This window comes from Trachymyrmex cornetzi, unplaced genomic scaffold (assembly GCF_001594075.2).
Source record: "Trachymyrmex cornetzi isolate Tcor2-1 unplaced genomic scaffold, Tcor1.1 scaffold416, whole genome shotgun sequence".
NCBI classification, from domain to species: domain Eukaryota; kingdom Metazoa; phylum Arthropoda; class Insecta; order Hymenoptera; family Formicidae; genus Trachymyrmex; species Trachymyrmex cornetzi.
In genome coordinates this window covers 283,306-307,797 of record NW_017298918.1, presented here as the reverse complement: position 1 = coordinate 307,797, position 24,492 = coordinate 283,306, and the positions used below count along the sequence as shown (strand labels likewise).

The window sequence follows — 24,492 nt, the reverse complement described above, 5'->3', positions numbered from 1 at the left end:
TTATGACATTATTATTACTTATAACTGTTGTATGATACTACTGTTTACTTCTAATTATATTAATTGTAACATGAAAGCAAGTCAGTTTGAATGTCCTATTGCATTTAAAAAAAAATGCTTCCTACTTTTCAATTTTAATTTTTTAATTCACGTAGTTAATTAACTGGAGAACTGCATGTTTTCTAAAGACTATATAACTATATAAAAATTGTAAACTATGATTACAATTAAGTGTACAAAACATTTTAACATACTTGCGCCTTTGGACTCTCGAATTGCGCTATAATATTTATCAACAGTCGTTATATGTTTATCGCATTTTATGATTAACATCCACATGCAAAATGTAAAACGTATTAACGCATATCATCTATTCGTTATGTCCGCAGCGACGAAATGATCGTGAAGAAATTAGAAGAAGACTCGCGATGGGACCTGATGCCGAAGATTTGCGCGCCGAACGTGGACGAAAACCGAGTCTCCAATCGCGTCTTCAGAGTGGTTCGTATTTTTTATAGATCTAAATTTTAATTTTCTCTATCAAATATCATATAATAATAATTAAGGTTCTTGAGTACTCACTCCAGCCATATTGAATCGTGACGTCATAAGCGAAGAAATGTGTTGTGGCGACTCGCCACTAGAGGTCCACGGGACTCACTCGGTTCGCGTGAGCACCGTAGCCACGAATTCCCTTTAAATAAAGCATTCTGGATTCATTCCAGGCGTCTAAGGCAGGTCCCACAATACATCGCCTTACTGATGAGTCTAGTAGTGTCCCTGGTAGCAAGCTGACGTCAAAATGACGCAGCTTGCTACCTGGGGTGGAACCAGGACGAAACGCTGTAGCTGAACACAAAGCTTCGAGTCAGGTCTCCTTAGTGAACATCCACAGTGTCATAAGCGACACGTTGAGTTTTCTTGCATGCCATTTGTAAATAAAGAGAATTTGGATGAAATGAAACGAGATCGTTTTAAAACACTTGTAAAAATGAACGAAAATCAGGGGAAATATAAGGAGAGTCTTCGTCCATTTTTACAAGTTTAAAAGCGATATTATCATTTCGGTTTCATCAAAATTCTTTTTATTTACAAATGGTATGCAAAAAAAATCAACGTTATTTCTCGCTTATGACGTCACGATTCAATATGGCTGAAGTGACTACTCAGGAACCTTAAGTAAATAAATGATAAAGTGCGCAAATGATTAATCTTTAAAGTGACATCAAATTATTAATAGACGACATATACAGAAATTATATTTTATTTATTTATTTGGTTTTATTTGCACATATATGAGAAAAATACTTGTATGTATATTTAATGTTGTTAATACATATTATCTATAAGTGCAAAAATAAAGATAATTAATCACTAGTTCAATCCCTTTATAAATTTTATGAGTAAAATACTAAACGATAAGTAAAATCACGAGAATATATTTGCCTTGTACAGGAATGAACCTTCAGATCTGCTTCATGAATGAGACATCATCGGACACAGAGTCCCCGGGTTCAGAGAATGACACATCTCCCGGATCTACGCCTACATCCCTTGGCTCAAAGCAATTTGGCGGAAAACAGAAGGGACCAACGAGGCCACAGATGTTGAGTCTGCCATCTCTAAGACTTGATATGGGTGCAAATTCCACACCACCGATTGATGAGGCAGACTTCTTTGCGCGGCAAGCTAGATTGCAAACTGAAGCGCGAATGGCCCTAGCACAGGCCAAGGAAATGGCACACATGCAAATGGAAGTGGAGAGACAGAGGTTGAAACAGAGTCCCATCACCGAGATGGTGCGATGCAGTTTAGAAAAAGTAAGTAGAGTTCAATTTATTGATTAACAATACTTTAGGTCATGTATAAACTCCATTTTTTATTTACGGTAGAAAAATTCTGAATAAAAAAAGCTAACAGAACATGCATCAATGCATGCACATTATAAGTACTTCTGTAAATTAATCACTATTATAATAAAAAGATTAATATGACATTTCGGATTAAAAAAAGATAAATTCATGAAATTTAAATAGACATATCTAAATGAAAAAATATATACTATATATATGTGTGTGTATAAAATAAACGTAATTACTCTAATTTTTCAATTTATTGATTAGATATGTCAATTACATCTATGACTCTTTAGACCAGTAAATGAAAAAAATTTTAATGTTTAACATACTTTTATTCTACAAGTATTTTATTTTGTCTGTAGAACCTCTCTCTCTGTAATGTAATCTTAATCAGGAACCCGGACCGAAAGATTTTTTCGATTCGGTTCCGGTTCCGGTTTAATAAAATATCAAATAAATGATCCGATATCAGTTTCAGTTTTTTTTTACCAATAAAAAAACCGAAACCGTAAAAATTACGGTTTTTTAACGATTTTTTTTCGGTTCTACTTGCTTTATTTTATTTATTCTTTAAATTTGTTCTATTAAGAAGGAAGGAGAGGGGGAGGAGAAAGAGAGAAAGAGAGAGAGAGAGCGTGTTCACCCGTTCAATCTAGAAAGTCTAGTTGAAAAGAGGCGTCGATTGATCACGTGAATAAAAATTACGTAAACATTATTTTAGGCATATTTCTCTCAGTCCTTTCTTACAACTTATTTGATTCTTATGGATAGATCTCATTTATTACATAAAAAATCTACATATTCTTGAATTTCATTACTTAGAATCAATTCTTGTAACATGTTGGTGAGAAAGATCTAAATAAAAGAAATGCTAGTATCTTAAAAAAATTTTACATTAAATATGTCTCGCGATCCCGCCAGATTTCTTATATCATATGAAGTGTTGGAGATATTTACATTCTGATTATTAAGCGAACTGACGATGGTAATACTGGATTGAACATTGGTGATTTGAACGAAGAAACGGGCAGACCAAAAATTAAAAACTGAAAAAAGAATCGAAAAAAACCATGAAATTTTAACAGCTCGGTTACGGTTTCGGTATTATAAACTATACAAAATTTGGGTATGGTTTCGGTTTCGGTTCATTAAAAAAAAAAAGGCTCCGAAACGGTTTTCGGTTCCGATTTTGATTCGGTCCGGCTTAATACGCCGTTCGAGATTCCTTTCCGAGATCTGTTTTCTTTTTTATTTGATAAAGCTTTGAATGTTGCACATTTTTTCAGGTCGGTGTACAGCTGGGAGAGGACAGACGCAGGTTGTCCCGTGTACTTCTCACAGAGTTAAATGTCGCGCAGCTGCAGGTAGTAGCAAATGATTTGCACGCGAGAATTGCCGCATTAAACGAAGCGCTCGTCGAAGGTCTTTTGAGGAGAGACGATTTGCATATGGAGCAAGATTCAATGCTCGTTGATGTGGAAGACCTCACTCGATACTTGTGAGTTCTAAAATTTATAATCTAAGGACCTTTTATAACATTCTTTCGTAAAAACAATATATTAAAATTTCTTTTTTTTTTCTTTAATTAATTGTTTTCTTCGATTTTCACGAAATTATTTACATACTTAATAAAGATATATGCAAAATTTATTTATTGACTTATTATAACTTCTGTTTTTGTAAAAAGCATATTTTTATTAGCAAAATTTTGATCGTAAATTTTAACATTAACATAAAAAATATAGTAATTGAAAAAAAGAAAAAATATTAACAATTATAACTTCATTATGCAGAGGTGCCAAACAGGAATCGTTGAAGAAGAAACATCAAAACATGCAGCAGGCGGCAAGCCGGAACCATCAGCAATCCTCTCCAGCTCCGACGAAGCTGTCGATGAAACCGAAATTGACGCATTTAAATCGCGGTTTGGTTGCTCTTGTAAGAAAATAATCCTTCGCTACGAGACTACGCAGTCTCGTCAGAAATTAAACTCCGAGCGTAGAGGGGCACCACGAGCTTTAGAGACGTGAAAAAGCGAAGAAAGAAAAAAAAATGGATAAATTTTTCTTTTGAGAAAAGAAAAAGAAAAAGAACTTGTTTCGGAAAAAAAAAAGGTAAAAAAGAGGAGATGAAGAAACTTTCTTCGATAGCTGAGAACGGAATTTTCATTAGAGAAAAAAATGAAGAAAGCTTCTTCGGAAGAAAGAGGATCAAAAATCTCTTTTTCAAGAAAGATGATATACGAAAACTTTGTTTGGAAGAAAAAAATGATTGCGTTAGAAGCCGTGGTGTGCGTGCTCGAAAACTCTGAAAAAAACGTAACAAACAGCTTTGATAAGATGGAATCGTTCCCATTCTGATAAAGGGAGAGCAGCAAGTATCTTTCCTTGAATTTGTAATTTTTACAGCTTGATTAATTGTCGTTAAGCACGTGGAAATAGAAATTTACGTATGTACGTATTGCATAAGCGAACAAAGCAACGATTCTTCGTTTGTATCCTACCGTTTGAAATTCTCCATCTCTCTCTTTCTCCTCGTCTGTATTCGCTCGGCCCCTAAGCTCATGTCAGATTATGTCCCGCGACCCGTGACATGCATGCATGTGTTTACGAGTGTATCGATTATTCGCCTTTAAATAATAGCGTATCATTAGCGAGAACGGATCCCTTCTCTGTTGTATTGTACATATAACGAAGATTTATATCAGATTATTGCCGTATCGAGATTTCACGTGGTGCTTAAAGAGCGCTTCGTTCCGGTCGTCCAATATAAGTCATTCACGTGTGCGTTGATGTGATGTTAAATATTTCGTAAAATCGTGTTAATTTAATTGCGTGTAGAGTATTTTGAACAACAATTTTCTGTATCTTATAAATTCATCCGTAAATTTATAAATTTAATAATTCCATAAATATATATTCGGATGTGTATACCCTTGCTTCGGTAGATCTCTAGATCCGCCAATAGAAGCCGTCACAGTTGCTTAAACAAATCCCTCACGTGTAAAATTCATCGTCCCATCCGGCTTGATTGCACGAGATATCGGTAAGATGATAAATAAAGTTTTTATCTATCGCGAACGACAAAGAAAGTCAATATACTTTCTTAAATAACACAATGCGCGCGCACGGGAAAGTAGAAAAAAGGTAAACGCTAATGTGGAGGTGAAGAGAATGCAACGACCGTGGAGAACGAAAACCGCGTTACATATCCAAATAGGTGATCTAGTATGCAAAAAGCGATTAGTCCATATATAGAGCAACTACGAAAGCGTAATTGAATAGAGATATTTGATCGAGTACACCGTTCACAAAATTTATGCATGACGATTAAATATGAAGATGACCTGGAATTCGAAATCAAAATTATTCATTGATATGGATTATTCGATTCTTGCATCGTATTATTTTTGCATGCTGGTCTCACATGATCTCGTTCACACGCAGGATTTCAAATGTAGATGAAATAAATTATAACGAATTTAAGCTGCAGTTAACTTCGTTTCTTAGATCCTCAATTTATCCGTATAATACAGATTATTTAACTTGAAAAATATAGATTTATTTTAAATGTGGAATAAACATTCGTACACTAATGCATATACGTAAAAATTTGTAATGCTCTAAAAAAAATTGTTATCTTTAGATCCTTGATCAATTTCTAGCTAAATTTGCAAAAATAGATTACTTAAATTTTACTTAACTGTCTTTCATATATTTTAGTATTGTATATCATTTATTACCGGTTGCATTGAGATTATATAATCCATGCGTGTGTTTTGAGAAAAACATCTCTTTCAAAAATTGTTTTCACAAATGAGATTAAAATTGAGAGTATCCAGCTTGCCAACATCTTTTTCAAAAATATCGAAATTATTCAACTGGAGTGAGAAAGTTTCATTGAAAATAAACAGGGTTGCCACAGAAAATGAATTCAAAAATTCCCTGATTTTTCCAGGTTTTCCAGTTGAAAATGAAAATTTTTTTGTGGTCAATATAAGATGTGTAAATTTTAATTTAGAATCAGGGAAAATTATATTATTAAAGTCTATATATAAGCCTATATTATTATTATATATATATACATATATATATACATATATATATATGACTATATTATTAAAAATAACGCAAAAAAGCTTAGTAGCATAATCAAATTTTAGGTACAATTTCAAGCCAACAAAAAATTAATTAGTATTGGAAAAAAGAATGCAATTATGACGAAAAAGGGTGATCAAATAAAAATACTGAGTAAAATATGAATTTAATTATTTTATTAAAATCGTTTAAAGTGCGCGAGTTTTGAACGTATTTGATTATAAACGTCAGATATAATATTTTAAAAATTGTAACATTTATTTGAAATAGGAGCAGTTTAAAGAAATTGTGAGCAAAAACCAGATTTTTCCTAGTTTTCTATGACCAATTTCAATATTCCATGACTTTTCCCAGTTTTTTTTGTTCTAACTCTGTGGCAACCCTGATAAAGAAAGATGATATAGCGAGTTTATAGTTCTTAATTGCATGTTGGAGACTTTCTTAAGACCCACTCTCGATTACGACAATATTGCATTATAAGATTGTCAGTATATAGGACTTTCGATTAATTCTATGAGACAAATTCTACTCGCCCATGGTTAATCAAGAACAAAGACAGCTTTTAAGCCACCGATCGTAGTATAATTGAAATAATATTTAAAAAATAGGGGAAATTGCTTTAAAAACATGATTATCGCAAAAAATTGAACTGAAAGTTGCGCAGTCAGTGATCATAAAGTACCATCAAAGAGAGCCACATATTATCTACAAAATACTTTTAATCGTAATATTAATAATATACAGATTGTAAATAACTAAACAATAATAAAATATGCTGTAACAAGTTCTTCCTCCCTCTCTCTCTCTCTCTCTCTCTCTCTCACACACACACACATTCACTCACATTTTCGTTCTCATTTTCACACTTTCTCTCCTTCTCATTGTCAATTTTCTTCTAGTTCCGCCTCATGAAGGACCGAAACAATGAAGAAGGCACGGGGCAGTATATCGGATGGTATTTTTTTTCGATTTTAATATGCACCTTTCTTTTTCTTTCCCTCGTACTTTTAATTTCAATTACCACCGCGACAAGAAGCTTTCGACAGCTTCTTGTTCATTCTCACTGCATCGAACCAAAAGGATGGATAGGACAGGGAGGAGCACCGTTTGAGGGACATCTCGCTGAGTTCTTGGAGTCACTTACACCGACAAGATTTAGTTAACTATTTCCTTCATTTAGCAACTCTCCATTCTGTATTTAATTCTAGTTATAATTCAAATAAAGATTTTAAAAAATTGTAGTTATAATCTATAAATAGAAATACTTTTTTAATTAATTCAAAGTTTGCTATAATAAATGCTGAGCACTAGCCTTATTTTTATTTCTTTTATTTCTTCTATTGTTTAATTCAAGTCTGATCATTGACTCCACTAAATCATCCATAAATTAAAATTAATTGAAATATCGTTTCTGTAGAAAAAAAGTAAAACTTTTCCTAGTTTTTCCTAGAAATATAGACGAATCTCTTTCCAGGTTCCAACTCTGGAAGAGAAAAAACACATATAATCATTATTTGCTTATACCTATAAGTTTAATTTTTGGAGAAGAAGAATTTAACTTAATCATAACTGTAGTTAGCTGACTAATGTCGATGTAAGCGGCTCTTTTCATACCGACGAGTCTCGGCGCGGCACGATGTCTCGCGGAGGTATTTTAGAAAGAACACAGACGGCAATGACGCGTTAATAATAAACCTAAGATCATTCCTAGTTTTCCTCTTATTTCTTGTTTATAACCTTCTTTGATGCCAAAGATGGCAAAACCGATGGCACCATGACAAAGCTTCTATCGCTTTTATCGCTCCCTCTCAATTACGCATGATTTTCTCAGTTTGTCCTCTCTTAGCATTTTCTTTCTCTTCCTCCCTCTCTCTTTGTCTTTGATTCTCTCTGTCAGGATTCAGCGGACATCATTAGCTTATATATATCATCATAATAAAAATTGTTATGGGCTTCCTACAATAAGCTAAATTATCTTAATTAATTTTAAATTATAAGACATTAACCAATAACAGTTAAATGTGAAAAGAATAATCGATTATGATTAGTCAATTACTTATAGCTTAAGACTTGAAGCTTAGATAATGAACTTATTGTAGGAACCCCATTATCTTACAGCCATAATCATTCTAATGTTTACTATAGAAAAGCTGGCACTCGCATATTCCTTACACGCGCCATACGCTGTGGTCAATTTTGCAAATAGCGTATTGTTTCTTTTTTGCAATGTCCGCAGAACCGACTCACGTGCCAAACTTTGATTAAAACGTTAATCCTCGGACGCGTGTTCAGTTATTTATATCTTCTCGAAAAAACATAACTTTGTCCAGAAACACTTCAAATATCAGACATTAAATAAATCCGTTTTAAGACGCAAGTTATGTTAAAAACAAGAATCATGTGTGTATCTACTGACACATACGGTCTCGGAAAACGTTCTATATATATATATATATATATATATATATAAAACAATTTCAAAATACTATACTCTTTAATACAAGTTTCCGAAATTTCGGTTTAAAGCATCCAAAAAATGACTTAAGCTAAAAGTTTCCATCAAGATTCACATTACACGTTATCAAAGGCAGTAAGAAATGTGCGTACAAAGTCGAGTATAATTCCAATCAGGAAAATCATCACAGAAATTCGATTATCCTTCGAAAGAATATTCTACAGTCTATCGTGAGTATGATGAATACAATGTACAAAAAGATTATTACACTATTTTATCGTCGCTCACGAATAAACTATCTAGAATTCCGAAGAACACAGCTCATCTCTGTGACTCTATGTTATCGTTCCGAGAACGACGATGGCGCGCGAAAAGACTATTTTCCCTCCCATATCATATCCGTTTATCATCCGGTATATAAGTAACCCTGTTTTCTCCAGCGATTCTCAAACTTGGATTTCACACTTACTCTTAGCTGCAAATAGTAATATTACGATCGCGATCGCTATTTCGATTGCTCTCAATCTAGGAAATTATTGACAGTCTACTGCGGTCGTCAGGTGCGTAGAGAAAATCGCGAGGTCGTGATAGTTGGTTACGACGGCTCGATATTTCCACTCGTTATCGAAGATAGTGGGACATCAGATCGTAAGCGGAGTTTTTTAAAAATCGCCAGTGCTAGTCTCTTCCAGGATCACTTGCCCATACTGGCGTTCGCTGGCAATGTTGCAGATCGTTGTTGCACTGATAAGTACGGCTTCAAGGTCGACCTTGTGGATTCCCTAAAAAGAAAATTATTGTCACATATATCTGTTGCTTGTATATCATTCAATCGATAATATAAGTGAAAAATCATTGCAAAGCCATAAAAACACCAAAAGCACGGTAATAGAATAATTGTTTGTGCAAATTGAAAGATGGTGCAAGAGTGGTACTAATCTAATGATTTATAATAAAAGCTAAAATGTCCTCGTGCGTGAAACATCTACATGTGAACATGCTATTCTTAATCGACACATATTGTTTTTTAACACACTTGATTTAAATGCGCAATCAGTTTTGATTATCATTCACAATTAATGTCATGCATTATGTTAATATGTATACAAATATATACAAAATCGGTCTAGAAATAATTATCTTTTTTCTTCCTAATTAAAGAATTTTACGTCAAATAGACATGAAATAATGTAATAAGGTATAATATAATAAAGTACTTCCAAGCAATGGATTTTGATTATATATAGATAAAACTAATATATAGATTTAAAAATATATAAATAAAATTTATCATATTTAAACTATTAAAAAAAAAATGAAACTTGTTGAACGATAAAATGTTCGTTAATTAATAATGTTACTTCACTCGCCTTAATTCTCTTATTCTATTTTTATAAAAAATTTTACTAGTTTTCGCTTAACGACTTTATGTTAAATAACGTTAAAGATGCGACTATTTATTTACAATATAACTGTGCACATAACGAGTCGTGCATCAAAAAAAACAAGAAGTATTAGACTGTATTGGATGGAAATGAAAAGAGAAGGGAAAAGTTGAAAGAAAAACAAACGAGTCTAACCTCTCTACACCCACATCATGCGACGTCACAAAATAAGAGAGCTACTTAGTCCCCGCTCACGTCGAGCAGCAGCACGGCTACGCTACCTTGGCGAGACGCGCTGTCCCGTGCCGTCCATGTGCGAATTCGCCTTGTAACCGCATTTCTGAACGCGCCTGGACAGCCGCGAGACCCAATACTTTTGATCCTCAGGATTAGCCGCGAGCAGCAGTAGCTCGCGGGCGCTGTTCGGATCGTAGTGTAGTTTGCACGGGGCTATGGCATCTTCTTTCTTATCCAAATGTTCCTTGTGAACTTTAATACGGCACCCTGTGCATAATAAAATGATATCTGTTTTATATACAATTTTAGAATATAAAAAGTACGAAAAAGTATATATGTATATGTAAATAAGTACAAATAAATAATTATAATGCAACACGCACTTCGGCATTCGAGGGCCGGCGAAGGCCGAAACATATGCCACAGTTGCTTTGAACAGACTTCGCAGGTCGTTGGCATATGATAAGATATTGACACGAACTCATGGCCTTTCAGCGACTGAGTACCAGGTTTATCTGTGAGCTGTGGTAAATCCACTCCAGGCAGTGTATTCCCCTCGTCACCGGGCCGCCTTGCTTCACCTTCACCAGCGTAGAGTAACTGCGTACAACATTAATTAGTGAACAATATAAATTAAAGTACCTATATGTGTAATAACAATAATAAACTTTAGATTCTCTGAATTATTTTTTCAAAATGTTATATAACAGATTATAATAAATTTATAAAATATAAAAAATATATGAATTGCATATGAAAAAACATTCTAATATACATATAGATAAAAATTATAAATTACTAATGCACTATAAAAAAAATCATAAGAAAATCACATAAGAAAAATTATAAAGAATAATTTGTAATATAAAGCAAACATTCGAATTGCTAACAATTCAAAAAATTGAGAAATGTGATGTAGATACCTGAAATATTCTGGGTATATCTTTGGCATTGGCTCGGATAACATCACCCTGAGTAACAGATCTAACATGGAAGACTTTATTCAAGTCTAATATCAGGACCGGATCAGCGTTCATTTTATCATTTTCGCTGTTGTAGAAGATTATCTTCTTGGAAGAAACAACGACGTATTGCTTCTTCCAACCGTGCCGCTTAATATTTTGCTTATTTGGCACATTTAACCAACCCTCCAATCTCATCGTACCGTGCTCAGACAGGACAGAATCTTCACCGTCGTCGTTCTCTATAGATGAGACACTTGCAGTTTCCGAGTTGAGTGACGCGATTTTCATTTGCAGCGTTTCTATCTCCGAGTCCTTTGAGTCGAGTTCCATCTGCAACCTCAGCTTCGCTTGATTCTCCTCTACGAGTTGCGCCTGTAGAAAAATAAATCATTTTCTACCTACTCAAGTAATTCTGTATACAGTTCTATAAACTTAATACAAACAATATGTCGCTTACTTGCAAATCCTGCAAATCCTTTTGCCATTTAGCTGCCAGTTGTCCATACTTCTCCCTCTCTTGAGTGAGTTCTTGCTGCAAACGCCTGCAATCTTTTTCCTTCTTCCTCAGATCTGCAGCAGACGCTTTATTCTTATTCTTTCCACTTGACGAAAGATCCTTTCGGTTCATGATTTCGGCTAATTTGTTGACTGCCTGCTGCTTCAATAGTTGCTCGGTCTTCAATTTGCTGCTTAGCTTTTCAATTTCCTCCACGTTGGACTGTGCTTTACCAAGTTGCTCTTGCAATTCCTTATATCGCTTGCTCAAGTCTTCTTTTTCCTTCAGAGTTTGATCAACTGATTTCTTGAATTCACTCTCGTTCTCTTTAAGTCTGTTTATGATCTGTTCCTTCGTGCTTAATTCCTGATGATGCTTAGTTACTCCGTCTTTATATTCTAGCTCTTTCATGGTTCTTTCTTTCTCCAAGTCTGCCACAGTCTCCTCGGCTATGGATCTGGCCAGAGCTTCGCTGTCACCGCGCGCCAAGGATAACTGCAGCTGATGGACAAGAGAGCTACGTTCTTCTTCCAATTCTTGTTGCAATCTTATTTTCTCGTCCAACTCTTCGCGCAACTCTTGTGTCTGTGTTTTGTACAGAGTCTGAAAAAAAGAAAAGACAAAAGCTATAACTCTTTCTAAAAATTTCAATTTCATAACAATTTTTCATAACTAAGCACATACATCTTTGAATTAAATCGTTAGTTTTTGTATTTTAACATTTTTTATTTGTATTCTTTTTTATTGTCAGTCAATTAAAATCATGTGGAAGTAAAATTTTGTTATTGTTTACCGAGAAATAAGCTTCGGCTTCCAATTGTTCTTGCAGTTCCTTTGTCTGTAATTGATCGACGTTTCTTTGTGTCTTCAAATGATGTAACTCCTCTTCTATTTGCCGCTTAGCTTCCCTCAACTGAGCAACCTCTCCAACTAATTGTTGCTCGCGAGCGCGAAGTCTGCCGGCTTCGGACGTTTGCTGGCCTAATTCGGTTTGCAGAACATTTCTTTTCTGTTGCTCCTGTTCAACTTGGCCCTGCAGAACTTTGGCTTTCTCCATCTCTTGCCTGTGTTCACCCTCTAATTTCTGCAATCGTTGCTGTATCTGTCTATAATCGACAGATAACATTGACGTCTGCCGTTCCTTTTCCTGCGCAAGTAATTCCGCACGTTGTCTTCCACTTTTCTCCTCGTTTAATTTTACTTGTAGAGCTATTTAAATCAATATGCGCAATGTAAGTAATGGTGTATATTCCTTAAATTCATACATAGAAATTAGAATGAAAATACGTACGTAAAAAAATTAGATATGCCATTAGAAAAATATGCAGCAATAATAAGAAGATAGATAAATGATTAGTATAATGAGAAAAATTCAAATTGTATGTGTAAAATTACATAATTTAAATACCATGGTGTCTAGCAAAATCTGGCTAGTCAATTCAAGGATAATTCCGGGACATTTCAAATCCTACTTTTTCCAGGATTAATCAACAATTAATTTTCATTATTTAATTAATTTTCATCGATTCGTGCAATATTATACGCTTTGTATTCAAGTTAGGATTCTATACAAATGAATTAAAACGCTAACAAATTAGGAACAATATTATTTATTGCCTTATAAATAATATCAAACAAACGTTCCATCAACACAAACAATTTTTTTACTATGTTCTATTTTAGACATTAAATTCAAGTTTTCTATTGGTTCAACTTATTGCACCCTTAAGGAAGGATTTATGCCCAAACACAACTTTTCTTTTTATTATTTCTTTTTTTCACGCTCTGACCTTTTAGAATAAAAAAATAATAAATTCCAGGCCAGTCTTGAAATTTCAGGGGTTTATCAGAAATTTTCCAGAATACATAAAATTCCAGTATAATTCCAGGATCCAAGGATATTCAAGGACCGCTGAACACCATGAATACACATATTACAAAAGGGAAAAAGGTATAAATTTGCGATCACATGTATTACCTTCAAAAATTCCATTCTTTTGTCCTGCACATTGCATAGATAAAATAAAATATACTTTATCAATAATATAATATCTCTAATTTCAAGTGAACTCAAAGCAAGTACCTTTCACAACTTCCAAATTGGCTTCTTCCTTGGAAAGAATGCGCGACCGCTCCGTTTCTTGATGTGCCACAACTTCCTGATTATATCTAGCTTGCGCGGCTTTCAGTTCCAATGTTAAGCTAGCAGCTTCTTTCTCCAACGCAGAAACTCTTTCAGTTAGTTGCCTGTTGTCCAGAGTCGCCTTCTCCTCTTTCTCATGGCTGCGTTCTAACTCGAGATGTAAAGTGGAAAGACGAGTCTCTAATTCGGCCGTCAATAATGACGCTTGCGACCTCGAACTACGTTCCTTGGAAAGCTGGCCCTGTAAAAAAATCAAATAATTTATGTAGAAAAAATGATTTTATTTTAAAAGAAAAAACATCTTTTTCTTGTAAATTTCAAACATTACATTCTGTAAATTGAAAACCACTGTAATTTGTGCAAAAATTGTAATTTTCCAGAATTTTACATGTATCCACATACAGAAATTATTTAAGAAACTGTCCTGTACTTAATTAGAGAAAGAACAAGAAGAAACTATTGCAGTAAATTATACCTGAAGAGTAGCAACTTCTTGTTGCAAGTTATCACGCTGCGCTTGCAACTGAGCTCGGGCAACTTGCAACTCGTTCGCCATTTGCTCGGCGGCTTGACGCGCCACGGTGATTTCTGTCGCTTGTTTGCGCAATCTCGTAACCGTTTCCGTTTCTCTCTCCAATTTGCATTGCATCTCTTTGATCTGTTTCTCCAACGTCGTCACTCGCTCGGATGTTTGCTGTGAGTTGCTAGCATCACGCGCCCGTCTCGTCTGCTCCTCATCGAATTTCTTCTTTACCTCTACCAACAGTGACTCCGCTTTACGACGAGTCTCTGTTTCATGCTCTACTCTGCGTTGCGCCTCTTTATAGTTGTGCCTGAGTAGCGTCAACTCCTTATCCGCCCTGCTAACTTCTTCGCGCAGCTCAGCCTCTCGACATGCCATCGTTTCCAATTGCGTGTTTAGTGCCTTCTGTCTCGATTCCATCGTCTCCACCTGCCGCCTCTCACGTTCCAGTAAATTTTCTAGCTGCGAAATCTTGATATCGTCGGTAGTACCATTGTTGACATGATTCTCAAGACCATCTACGGATTCCTTGCCGTAAGAAACCATTAGCTGGTAATCACCCGAGTAAGTGAATCCGATGAAAGGCAGATGATTTCCGGAAAAAGCTTTAGGTACTGGAAAACTCTCCTCTGGCCCATCCTCCTTGTCGACATCATCGAAATTGCTGGTATCATCGTCCCCGGAAAGTTCGGGCACTACCGGCGGTACACATTCCCTCAAATTGTCAAAGGTCCATTGATCATTCTTGAAAAATGGATGGCTTTTGATTTCGTCGACGCCATTGCGACCCAGGCGCTTTGTTCTATCGGTGAGGAAGCCACATATTAAGTTTTTCGCTGAGTGAGATATCTCAACATTTTGAGGGAAGTACAGCGAATTCCTGTGGTCCATGATCTTAGAATATGTGCCGACTAGAGAATCGGCAAAGAACGGTGTATCGCCAAACAACATCTCGTACAAAAAGACACCTACGGACCACCAGTCGCATTCGCGACCATATACTCCTTCTCCACCTTGTGACTGTAGAACCTCCGGGGATATGTAATCGGGTGTACCAACCGCAGTGTCAGATCGCACTAAACCATCCTACAAGACAAATAATTGAGAAAATATCAGAAAAAAAAAGATTTAACTAGAAAAAGAGAAAATTTAAATTTTTATTTATAACACACACACACACACACATTTCAAAGTCTTTTTTCAAACTTGCAAAAATTGTTATTTCTTTCATTAACAATAGAAGTACTTATTACAGAGAAGCTATTATATACAAAGTATTTCACGGGTTATCTTCATGTCGAGATCCGTAGAATGTCAATGTTTTATTAACACTGCAGTTTAAAAATACAAAATATTATATTAGGGCTACGAGCCAAAAAACAACTATTTATAAATACATATGTTTATTCAATCATACGTTTCAACCTCTCTCAGGTCATTCTCAGTGATCACATGAAATCTATAAAATGTCTACCATAATTAAATTCTAACTTTATGAATAATCTCTCATTACTATATAACAGATTTATAAAAACAATTCAATTTACAATTCGCACTGCAGTTTACTTCATATTAGCATCAGGGCTGTTCCTCGTCCTGATGAAGTGAACTGCAATGTGGACGAAACGTTGGCATTTTACTAATGATTTGTACACAAAGATAACTCTTACATAGCTTCTGTATAGAAAGCAATCGTGAAAATCTTAAAATAAATATTTATTTTGTTTTTAGTAAATCACAATTAGGATGCTTACACAAACATAAGTTATTTCATATTGGGTATTTAAAATGTAAAATAAAAATAAGAGATCTAGCACACTTACAGCATCCATCCTCATACACGTGCCAAAGTCGGCAAGTTTCAAATGGCCATGTCTATCGAGCAACATGTTGTCCGGTTTCACGTCTCTATGAACGAAACCCATATTATGTATCGCGTCCAATGCAAGCACCACTTCGGCACAGTAAAATTTTGCCCATTTCTCTGGTACTTCATAATTCGACATCAAGTTAACCAGATCCCCGCCCGGCATATAATCCATCACCATGTAGAGATACTTTTGGTCTTGGAACGCAAAGTGGAGCTGGACTATCCATGGTGAGTTTGCGTGAGCCATTATGTCTCTTTCTTCCCAAAAAAATGCGGAATCCGACCTTTTAATCTAAACAGATAGCGTAAAAGCCAGATACAAGGAAACATTTACACAACTTGGACAAACGAATGGAAACAAACGAGCAAGCGAATCTTACCATTTCAAATTTACTAAGTAATTTCATAGCGTAAACTTTTTGCGTAGATTTGTGTCTAACCAACTGCACCTCTCCGAACGCGCCGCGGCCAATTACTTTTATCAAAGTAAAATCGTCCATGCGCATTCGCATTTTAAAAATCTCTTGGGCTACAGAGTCATCTGTAAGGGAGAAAATAAGTCAATATTATTAATCTCGCAATCTCGATAACGCAGTTATTAAAGATTCCAAAAGCAAGTGAGTATCATGCTCGGGATAATAATACATTCTTGTTGCATACATTTTAGTTGATATAACCAGAAATTTAATTAAGATAACGAGAATTACATATATAAATTAAAATAAAAAGCCTTTGAGAGCCAATGCTGGTGATAACTTTAAGTTGTTTTTTCACTCCAAGTTTTAATGTATGCTGATGCAATAAGTTAGAGTAAAACAGATATAGTTTATTTCCCTCCAACTTATTGCATTAAGTCAGAACTCTTCAAAAAAGAACAGACCTCTTATCACCAAAGTAACCAAGGAGTGACGTCAATATCTGAATATAAAATATTCACATAACTTTGACTTAATATACTTGTGCAAAAATAAAAAGCAACTAACAAGCATTAAAATATAGTACTTACATCTATTCATATAAGCTTCTATATTCTTCATACGTTTCACGCTGGCATGATCGCAATCTGTTACCAGGGCTTGAACCGTGTCCAACAAGCAGTCGATATTCGTGACGCTTCTAGAATCCTTTATATTCTCCTCCAAAGCCCGCAGGCGTCTCCGCCTGTCCTCATCGCACACCGCATCCATCTCTCCTTACAGGAGTTTGGATTACTGTGCCTCAACAACGTACTGTTTCTGTCGCATTAAAGACTATCGAGATCTATTGTAAGGCTAAATGCAGTAATGACTCGAGAGAGGTGTAACTGCGACGTCCGATGAACGCTCCATACTTTCTAAACAAACAAATATTATAAATATAAGTATACAAACGTCAGATCTTTCTAGGTAATTATTCGTGCTTTCCAGCTAAGATACAGAGTGCTTTCCATTTGATAACATAAATCAATGCAAATGCCAGTCTATCTTTGTTATTCTCTGAATACCAAGAAAAATAGAATGATGCTTATATCGACTTATGTCACTAAATGAAAAACACTCCCTGTATAATAACACAGTAATCATACTTAGGTCTGTTTTCTGTAGCTAAACCATGCAGTGTACACTTTTGGAAGTAAAGTGAAATAAATATATATTTGATATTTGGCAAAAACGAGAAAGGAAGTTGTAATGCAGTCTAATGCAGGAAAAAAACAGACTCATTTCATATCTTTGTTTAACAGAAGTAAACAAGGATGTAATGATTCACTGTGTTATTACTGTGGGGATGTGTTCTGTTTTCACGCTCACAAGCTGTAAGTATCAATTCATCCTGTCTATCAAGCAAGAACAAATAATGCTTACAAACGCAAAACAGAACGCATTTTGCACTTGTGTCTTGGAAAGCACCCTATATAAACAATACATAAAATTCTAGACGCGTCGCATCACCGAGTTCACTTTACATATATTTTAATGACATAAAAATATTTCATAAAAACATCACGGATCGAGAGACACAAAAACGCGCGTTTATGCGGCTTGGCGATATTTTCAGTTCTTATGTAATATACAGGATATATGAAAGGGGGAACATATAACGTTATAGTGTTATTATAACGTCAAGGTAAAACAAATAACTGGAAATGCGTGACACGTAGACGTTCGCTGGACGTACCTCACACGATATATCCACGTAAACGTAGTATCTCGGAGCACGAGCTCGCGGCAAGGACGTTTCAGCGACGGCGTAGAGCGTAAAAATACGCGTGTCTCGTTCAACAGGGCAATGACTCATCCGCGCGTAATTTACGAGGCGACGATGATCCGCGCGCGTGCAACAAAGAGCGATCCCGACGTCCTCGAGAGTCGAGCGTGAGGGAGGTTACGTCAACGGCCGACCGGGCCAACGGTTTTACGGCGACACCGACACGTCGCGAACGTGTCAAAGGCGAGCGACACGCGCGCGCGGCGCGGTGCGACAAGCCTCGCCCTCGGCCCTCGGCCCTCGCCCGATTCCCTGTAATCCCTGTGGATCGGAGGACGCGAGCGCGATCGCATCACGATGGGATCGCGTCTCCCCGGGGAATCCAGGACAATCCAGGGCAATCGAGGCCAGGGAAATATCAAGCTCGCGGAGGTTCTCCTGCAACCTGCAACCACTGCGCCTGACTGCGCCGCGCTGTGTAGTCTGTAGGTCTGTACCTGGCTGTACCGGCGACGTACGGCGTACCGCCTACGTACTACGTACCTCACCTCATCGACGTCACCCTACGTCCCGTCGCTGGCAGGCACTGTCATCCAGACGAGAGAAATCCCCGGGAAGAAGATGCATTATTCCGCGAGGCGTACGGACGTACAGCTGAGCCGTGCGTGCGCCATTTCGCCAATTCTGGAGTATTTTGGCACTCTGGCCAATTCACAACGGTCGTTAAAAGTCACAGAAATTGAGAATCCGTCTCTCTTTCTTTCTCTCCTGCTTTCTTTTTTCGTCTTCTTTCTTGCTCCGTCTGTCTTTATCTCTTTCCTGCCTAGAACCCTCCAGTAACGCGCGCCGTTTCCGCGCAGACAAATCTTGACTGATCTTGACGAGCGGTCCTCTCGCAACGTCCCGTCCCGTCCCGTCACGCTCACGACGAGTCCGTGTCGTGCATGCGGTCCACAACGGACACCACGTTACGGCACTTCCGCGGCTTCGATTCCTCGCTTTCCGCCACTTTCCACGCCGCAGGATTATCGATCGCCGCGGTGAACGTGCTCGGTCTGAAAATCAGCCGGAGGAGGCTTTGCTTTGCGCGTTACCGCTAGCGGGTAGTGGGTACTGTACAGTGTACTACGGCCAAAGCGAAAGAGGGGAGCCAAAGCCAAAGGCGGAAGGCAGGGAGGGCGCGCAAGCACGTCGTTGACGTCGTTCGAGGTCGAGACTCGAGAACGGAGCAAGCGTCAATCGCTTCGAAAAGCGTCGGCAGGGTCGACAGTGTCGGCACTGGTCAGCACGGGCGACTGGGGCAACTGGGGGAAGGGAAAGTGGAGTCTTGAAAAGCTGGTAGTGGTGGCGACGACGACGACGACGACGACGACGATGCGAATCCGAATGGTGCAGAATGGTGCGATGGTGGGAACTCTCTCGGTCTAAGATGGCGTAGCGTTCTGCTACGACGCTAACGACGCATGAGTATCGGCGAGGTGAGTAGAGCTGAACATCAAGAACGATAACGACGAGGTCGTCTCCCGGGTGGAGTAACCGGCTGGCTGATTTTCCCACGCACCTCGCAGTGTTTCTCTCCCTCTTGGCTGTTACATGTTAATATTGTACGCTGTATTTATAGCGTTAACGGAAATAGGTGAGTACGTAACGTCATTGCGCGGGCCGCTTCCTGGCACGTGAGCCTCCGATTCATTCTCTGGTGACTTTCCTTTCACGTTCTAGCTCGAGTACATGTAACACACCGCGAAAATGAGTTTACCCTGCGACTGGCAGACCAGCAAGCAGAAACTGTCGGAGCGTGGCCAGCATCTGCTGGAGACTGGACAATGGTCTGACTGTAATTTCATTGTCGGCCAGGAACCCCAGCAACAGACTCTCAAGGGTCATAAACTGTTCCTGGCCATGTCCAGTCCGGTCTTCGAAGCTATGTTTTTTGGTGGTATGGCGGAGAAAAATGATCCGATACCAATAAGGGATGTTCAGCCTGAGGCATTCAAGGCCCTACTAGAGTATATATATACGGATAAAGTTGAACTTGGTTCCTTCGAATTGGCCTGCGAGTTATGTTACTGCGCCAAAAAATACATGCTGCCATCCTTGGTAGAAGAGTGTACAAAATATCTGTGGTGTGATCTCTCACCGAAGAAAGCATGCAGAGCATACGAGTTTGCCAAGCTTTTTGAGGAACCTGTCTTAATGGAGAAATGTCTACAAATCATACGCACCAAGACGGATCAAGTGTTGAAGGAAGCCAGCTGGGAAGATGTAGAGCTAGGGACTCTTCTTAAAGTTTTGGAGCAGGACGATTTGCAGATCAGCTCGGAGATAGAATTATTTACTGCGATGGAGCGATGGGCTAAATCGGAATGCTCTAGAAAGTCTCTTGACCCAACCAATGAAAAATGTCTGAAATCTGTCATTGGAAATGCCCTCTTAAAGATAAGATTTCTGAGCTTGACACCACAAGAATTTGCAGAAGGTCCCGGCTTGTCTCCTTTGCTTACAAAAGATGAGGCTTTCGCTATACTGATGAATATCCTGTGTACTGGCAATAAAACTATAATGCCTATGCCCGAAGGTTTTTGCACGAATTCAAATAGCAGAGCAAAACCAGTCAAGACTCACTCCACGAATCTTGGACAATCTATGGGAGTGTTTCCTGTAATAAATGTAAAGTTGTCATTTTTTTTCGCACTTTCATATACCTTTGCAAAAAATTAAATTATTTACAGTTCTTAAGATGTTTAGATTAGCAAATTATTAATATATTCTCTTAAGATGCTTATTAACATCAAAATTATTAAATTGCTTGTCAAATTTATATATTTACTTTGAAATATTTAAGCACTAAGTTTTGTTTTAACCGCGCGCGCGCGAAAATAGATTTATTTCTCTTAATTGTTTCATATTTTGTTTTCCTTTACTATTTTCATACTCTACATTTGTTGCTTGATACTCGTATATAGAACGGTAGTGAGTGATTACAATCCCGCTATTCTTAAAATCCCTCTATTCAGTTACTGTAAATTTAAATAGATTTCTTCTTTTGTTTTTACAAATATATTTCACACATTTATTACAGTAGAAATAAGAAATGTGTACACGCAACATTTCAATATTTTCCTCATTGGATCTATTTCTCTGTCTAGATGATGACTTCGAGACATATTTTTCCTCCGTACGGCAATTTAAATATTCCTGTACGTTCTGGCTTTCTAAATGATGGAGAATCTAGCAGCAGTACGATGCGGAACACATCGCCGATACTAGTGGATGCGAGCATAAATAAAGACTCTGGAAACTTGCCCAATACTTCTTCCACGGGAGTAGTTGTTCGCGAGGGACCAAAGTATTATTGTCTCAGATCGGTAGTTCAGCAAACGGATTGCTTGAATACGAACGTGTTGGACTGTTCCGTCACATTCAGTGTAGATAAAAATATTTGTGTGGTGGGTGTACAGGTTCCTACGCAAATCGCGGCGGTAAGCTAGAGATTATATACATATGTAATTTACTATATATATATATATCCGTCCAGTATATACCGCTCGTACATCTCACTCGTTTCATTTATAGGCGAGTAATTTCACTCACGCTATAGATGCCGATTCGTCTTATACTGAAATTTTATACGCCCATCTCCTCGATTGTGACGGTACCAGATTAACGTATACACATTTCACTACTAAAGCGAATTTTGGTACTCTCGTGGAAATCACTTTCAATCGACCAGTTTACATTCAAAAGCACAAGGTTTGTCATTACAATATAATTACTTTTTCCATTATGTATAATCAAATGTATCTCAAATTCATAAAACAATATCTTTTTGTATATTCTCAAACATCAAAGCTTCTCATTTGTAAAATATTTTTGATTGATAATTGTATTATATGTAGTATTTTCTTCTTAACAGGTTTATCGAGTTGGCGTCGTATTTAATAAGGCTGGATGGTATCCAGTAGGAGTTTGCGCCCAAAACATGTCCTGTGATTCTGTGTTCTTCTCGTTCGGTGTGGGCAATACTGCACATGCAGTTCGTGATGGTCTTATTCGATCCATAGTTTTCACATATCATTAACACAACGAAACAGGTGACAGATAAAAAATAGCATACCTAAGGTAGTTGACCCATTAATTGTCAGGGTATCAGTAATCGCCATGTTTACATATTAAAGACATACTTTAGTATTTTCTATTCATCGTGCAGTTTGTTGATATTTTTATTGGTTCCAACAAGGTATTTACAATGTTGTGTTACATTATGAAACTCGTAAGTATATGAATTCACTACAGATTAAATCGAATATGTGCAGCAACCGAGTCGATGCGTGATTTTGACCAAATGCTTCATTGTGAGGTTAAGAGACATCTCGTGTGATTTGGAATATTGGCAACTTGCGTGAGGTAAATTGAGCATCAAATTATAATTAAATCAAAATTGCAGTTTTACATACACCATCACAAATTATTGTTTCGTACAAATTTCATTTTTTTTTTCCGTGACGAGCACCGGTTCATCGAAGCATGTAGTCGTTCGAGTAATCGCCACACCTGTTGATGACTAAGACTAGATGACCCGAAAAAATTCTTGTAAATAAAATAATAATTTTATCCAAAATCCAAATAGAAAAATCAGAACCGTAATTGTTATTATCTAGAGATTTTACGGACCAGTAATCGTCATAGGCATAGTCAAGTTAATAAATAGATATGCAAACAAATAAAAAATGTCGATCACACTGGATCATTTCTATGTCGATAACTGGGTACGTCAGAGATAGACACTACTCGAATAAAAACTAAGTATTTACAATTCTTTTCTGTTGAAATAGTTATTAACAGTTTTATTGAAAATTTATAATAATGATAGTTCTAAAACAATAATCAAAATTATCTTTATTTTTTTGTAAAAATAAATGAATTTTATATATTTACTTACAGTGTTTATTCGTAATTTGATCCAAAAAGTACTTTAAGTGGAATGCTATTCAAATGCCTATTCTTAGTTTCTAATTTTTAATTATTATACTTATATATATATACACCAGGTGTACAAGTATGAAGTGTGGATTTGAGACAACAGAGATGGTGCACCAATGCAGTGTGTAGTATAAAGATTTGACGTATATGCCATTTTGTTGTGCCATCAACAAGTGTCAAGCGCATAAGTGATAAATTGAAAAAGTGTTTGCATAGTATTGTTTTGCTGTGTTCAATATGTCGAAATTTGTGCCAAATAAAGAGCATTCGCGGACAGCATTAATTTTTTGTTTTCATTTGAAGAAAACTGCTGCTGAATCATACCGATTACTTCGAGAAGCTTATGGTGAACATGCTCCATCGCAAGATACGTGTGAACGATGGTTTCAAAAGTAGTGATTTCAATGTTGTAGACTAGGAACACGGAAAACCGCCAAAAAGGTACGAAAACGTAGAATTGCAAGCATTGTTGGACGAGACGATTCACAAACAACTCACAGAGCAATTGAGCGTTATTCAACAAGCTGTTTCCAATCGCCTACGAGAGATGGGAAAGATTCAGAAAGTCGGCAGATGGATACCACATGAGTTGAACGAGAGGCAGATGGAGAGGCGCAAAAACACGTGAAATTTTGCTCGAACGATACAAAAGAAAGTCGTTTTTGCATCGTATTGTTACTGGGGATGAAAAGTGGATATATTTTGAGAATCCCAAGCGCAAAAAATCATGGATAGACCCAGACGCACCATCCACATCGACCGCAAGACCGAATCACTTTGGCAGGAAGACGATGTTCTGTGTTTGGTGAGACCAGAAGGGTGTGGTCTATTATGAGCTGTTAAAGCCTGCTGAAACGGTTAATACCAAACGCTACCAACAACAATTGATCGATTTGAACCGTCCGCTCGAAAAACGACCAGAATATCGAAAAAGGCAACACAAGATCATTTTTCTCCATGACAATGCTCCATCACATACGGCAAAATCGGTTCACGACACGTTGGAAGCACTCAGCTGGGAAGTTGCTAGCCCATACGGCTTACTCACCAGGCTTGGTTCCTTCCGATTATCACTTGTTTGCATCGATGGGTCACGCACTTGCTGAGCAACGTTTTGGTTCGTACGAAGATATGAAAAAAATGGCTCGATGAATGGTTCGCAAAAGGGGAAGATTTTTACTGGCGTGGTATCCACAAATTACCTGAAAAATGGGAAAAATGTATAACTAGCAATGGAGCATACTTTGAATAAACCACTTTTTATCATTCTTCCGAATTTAACGTTTTTTTTTTTT

The 24,492-nt window shown here is 37.0% G+C and overlaps 3 protein-coding genes across 12 annotated transcripts in view; 2 read left to right on the top strand and 1 right to left on the bottom strand.

The window, feature by feature from the left end:
* The window catches only part of Schip1 (Schwannomin interacting protein 1), a 28,485-nt gene extending 23,535 nt beyond the window's left edge, over positions 1–4,950 (top strand). For both annotated transcript variants that reach the window (XM_018512624.1, XM_018512623.1), the window contains 4 exons: positions 390–501; positions 1,456–1,820; positions 3,146–3,357; positions 3,653–4,950. In XM_018512624.1, the coding sequence (XP_018368126.1) occupies positions 390–501; positions 1,456–1,820; positions 3,146–3,357; positions 3,653–3,809 (846 nt within the window). In that variant the 3' untranslated portion in view covers positions 3,810–4,950. The remainder of the gene's footprint in view (positions 1–389; positions 502–1,455; positions 1,821–3,145; positions 3,358–3,652) is intronic.
* A 1,786-nt stretch (positions 4,951–6,736) lies between these two features.
* ROCK2 (Rho-associated, coiled-coil containing protein kinase 2) lies at positions 6,737–19,271 on the bottom strand. 7 transcript variants are annotated; one of them, XR_001940271.1, is made up of 13 exons: positions 17,037–17,217; positions 16,411–16,571; positions 15,984–16,322; positions 14,113–15,246; positions 13,578–13,878; positions 13,473–13,496; positions 12,288–12,694; positions 11,456–12,097; positions 10,957–11,370; positions 10,417–10,633; positions 10,078–10,300; positions 7,571–9,193; positions 6,737–7,439 (listed from the first exon to the last, which is right to left on the bottom strand). XR_001940271.1 is itself a non-coding variant. In XM_018512615.1 (13 exons), exons 2-13 carry the CDS (start codon positions 17,215–17,217, stop codon positions 9,106–9,108), a joined length of 4,131 nt encoding a protein of 1,376 aa, XP_018368117.1. In that variant the 5' UTR covers positions 17,218–17,363; positions 18,758–19,271; the 3' UTR covers positions 6,737–9,105. The 7 variants fall into 7 exon arrangements, 4 of the variants coding, with proteins under 4 accessions (XP_018368117.1, XP_018368118.1, XP_018368120.1 ...); XM_018512615.1 differs by adding an exon at positions 18,758–19,271 and having other exon boundaries at positions 6,737–9,193; positions 17,037–17,363; XM_018512616.1 differs by adding an exon at positions 18,763–19,271 and having other exon boundaries at positions 6,737–9,193; positions 17,037–17,363.
* A 112-nt stretch (positions 19,272–19,383) lies between these two features.
* LOC108764386 (BTB/POZ domain-containing protein 1) lies at positions 19,384–22,986 on the top strand. 3 transcript variants are annotated; one of them, XM_018512621.1, is made up of 6 exons: positions 19,386–19,850; positions 19,937–20,884; positions 21,364–21,696; positions 21,791–21,967; positions 22,131–22,308; positions 22,511–22,981. In XM_018512621.1, the coding sequence occupies exons 2-5, from the start codon at positions 19,964–19,966 to the stop codon at positions 22,293–22,295; spliced, it is 1,596 nt and encodes a 531-aa protein (XP_018368123.1). In that variant the 5' UTR covers positions 19,386–19,850; positions 19,937–19,963; the 3' UTR covers positions 22,296–22,308; positions 22,511–22,981. The 3 variants fall into 3 exon arrangements, with proteins under 3 accessions (XP_018368124.1, XP_018368123.1, XP_018368122.1); XM_018512622.1 differs by having other exon boundaries at positions 19,384–19,850; positions 19,937–20,875; positions 22,131–22,986; XM_018512620.1 differs by having other exon boundaries at positions 22,131–22,984.
* The last annotated feature ends 1,506 nt before the right edge of the window (positions 22,987–24,492 follow it).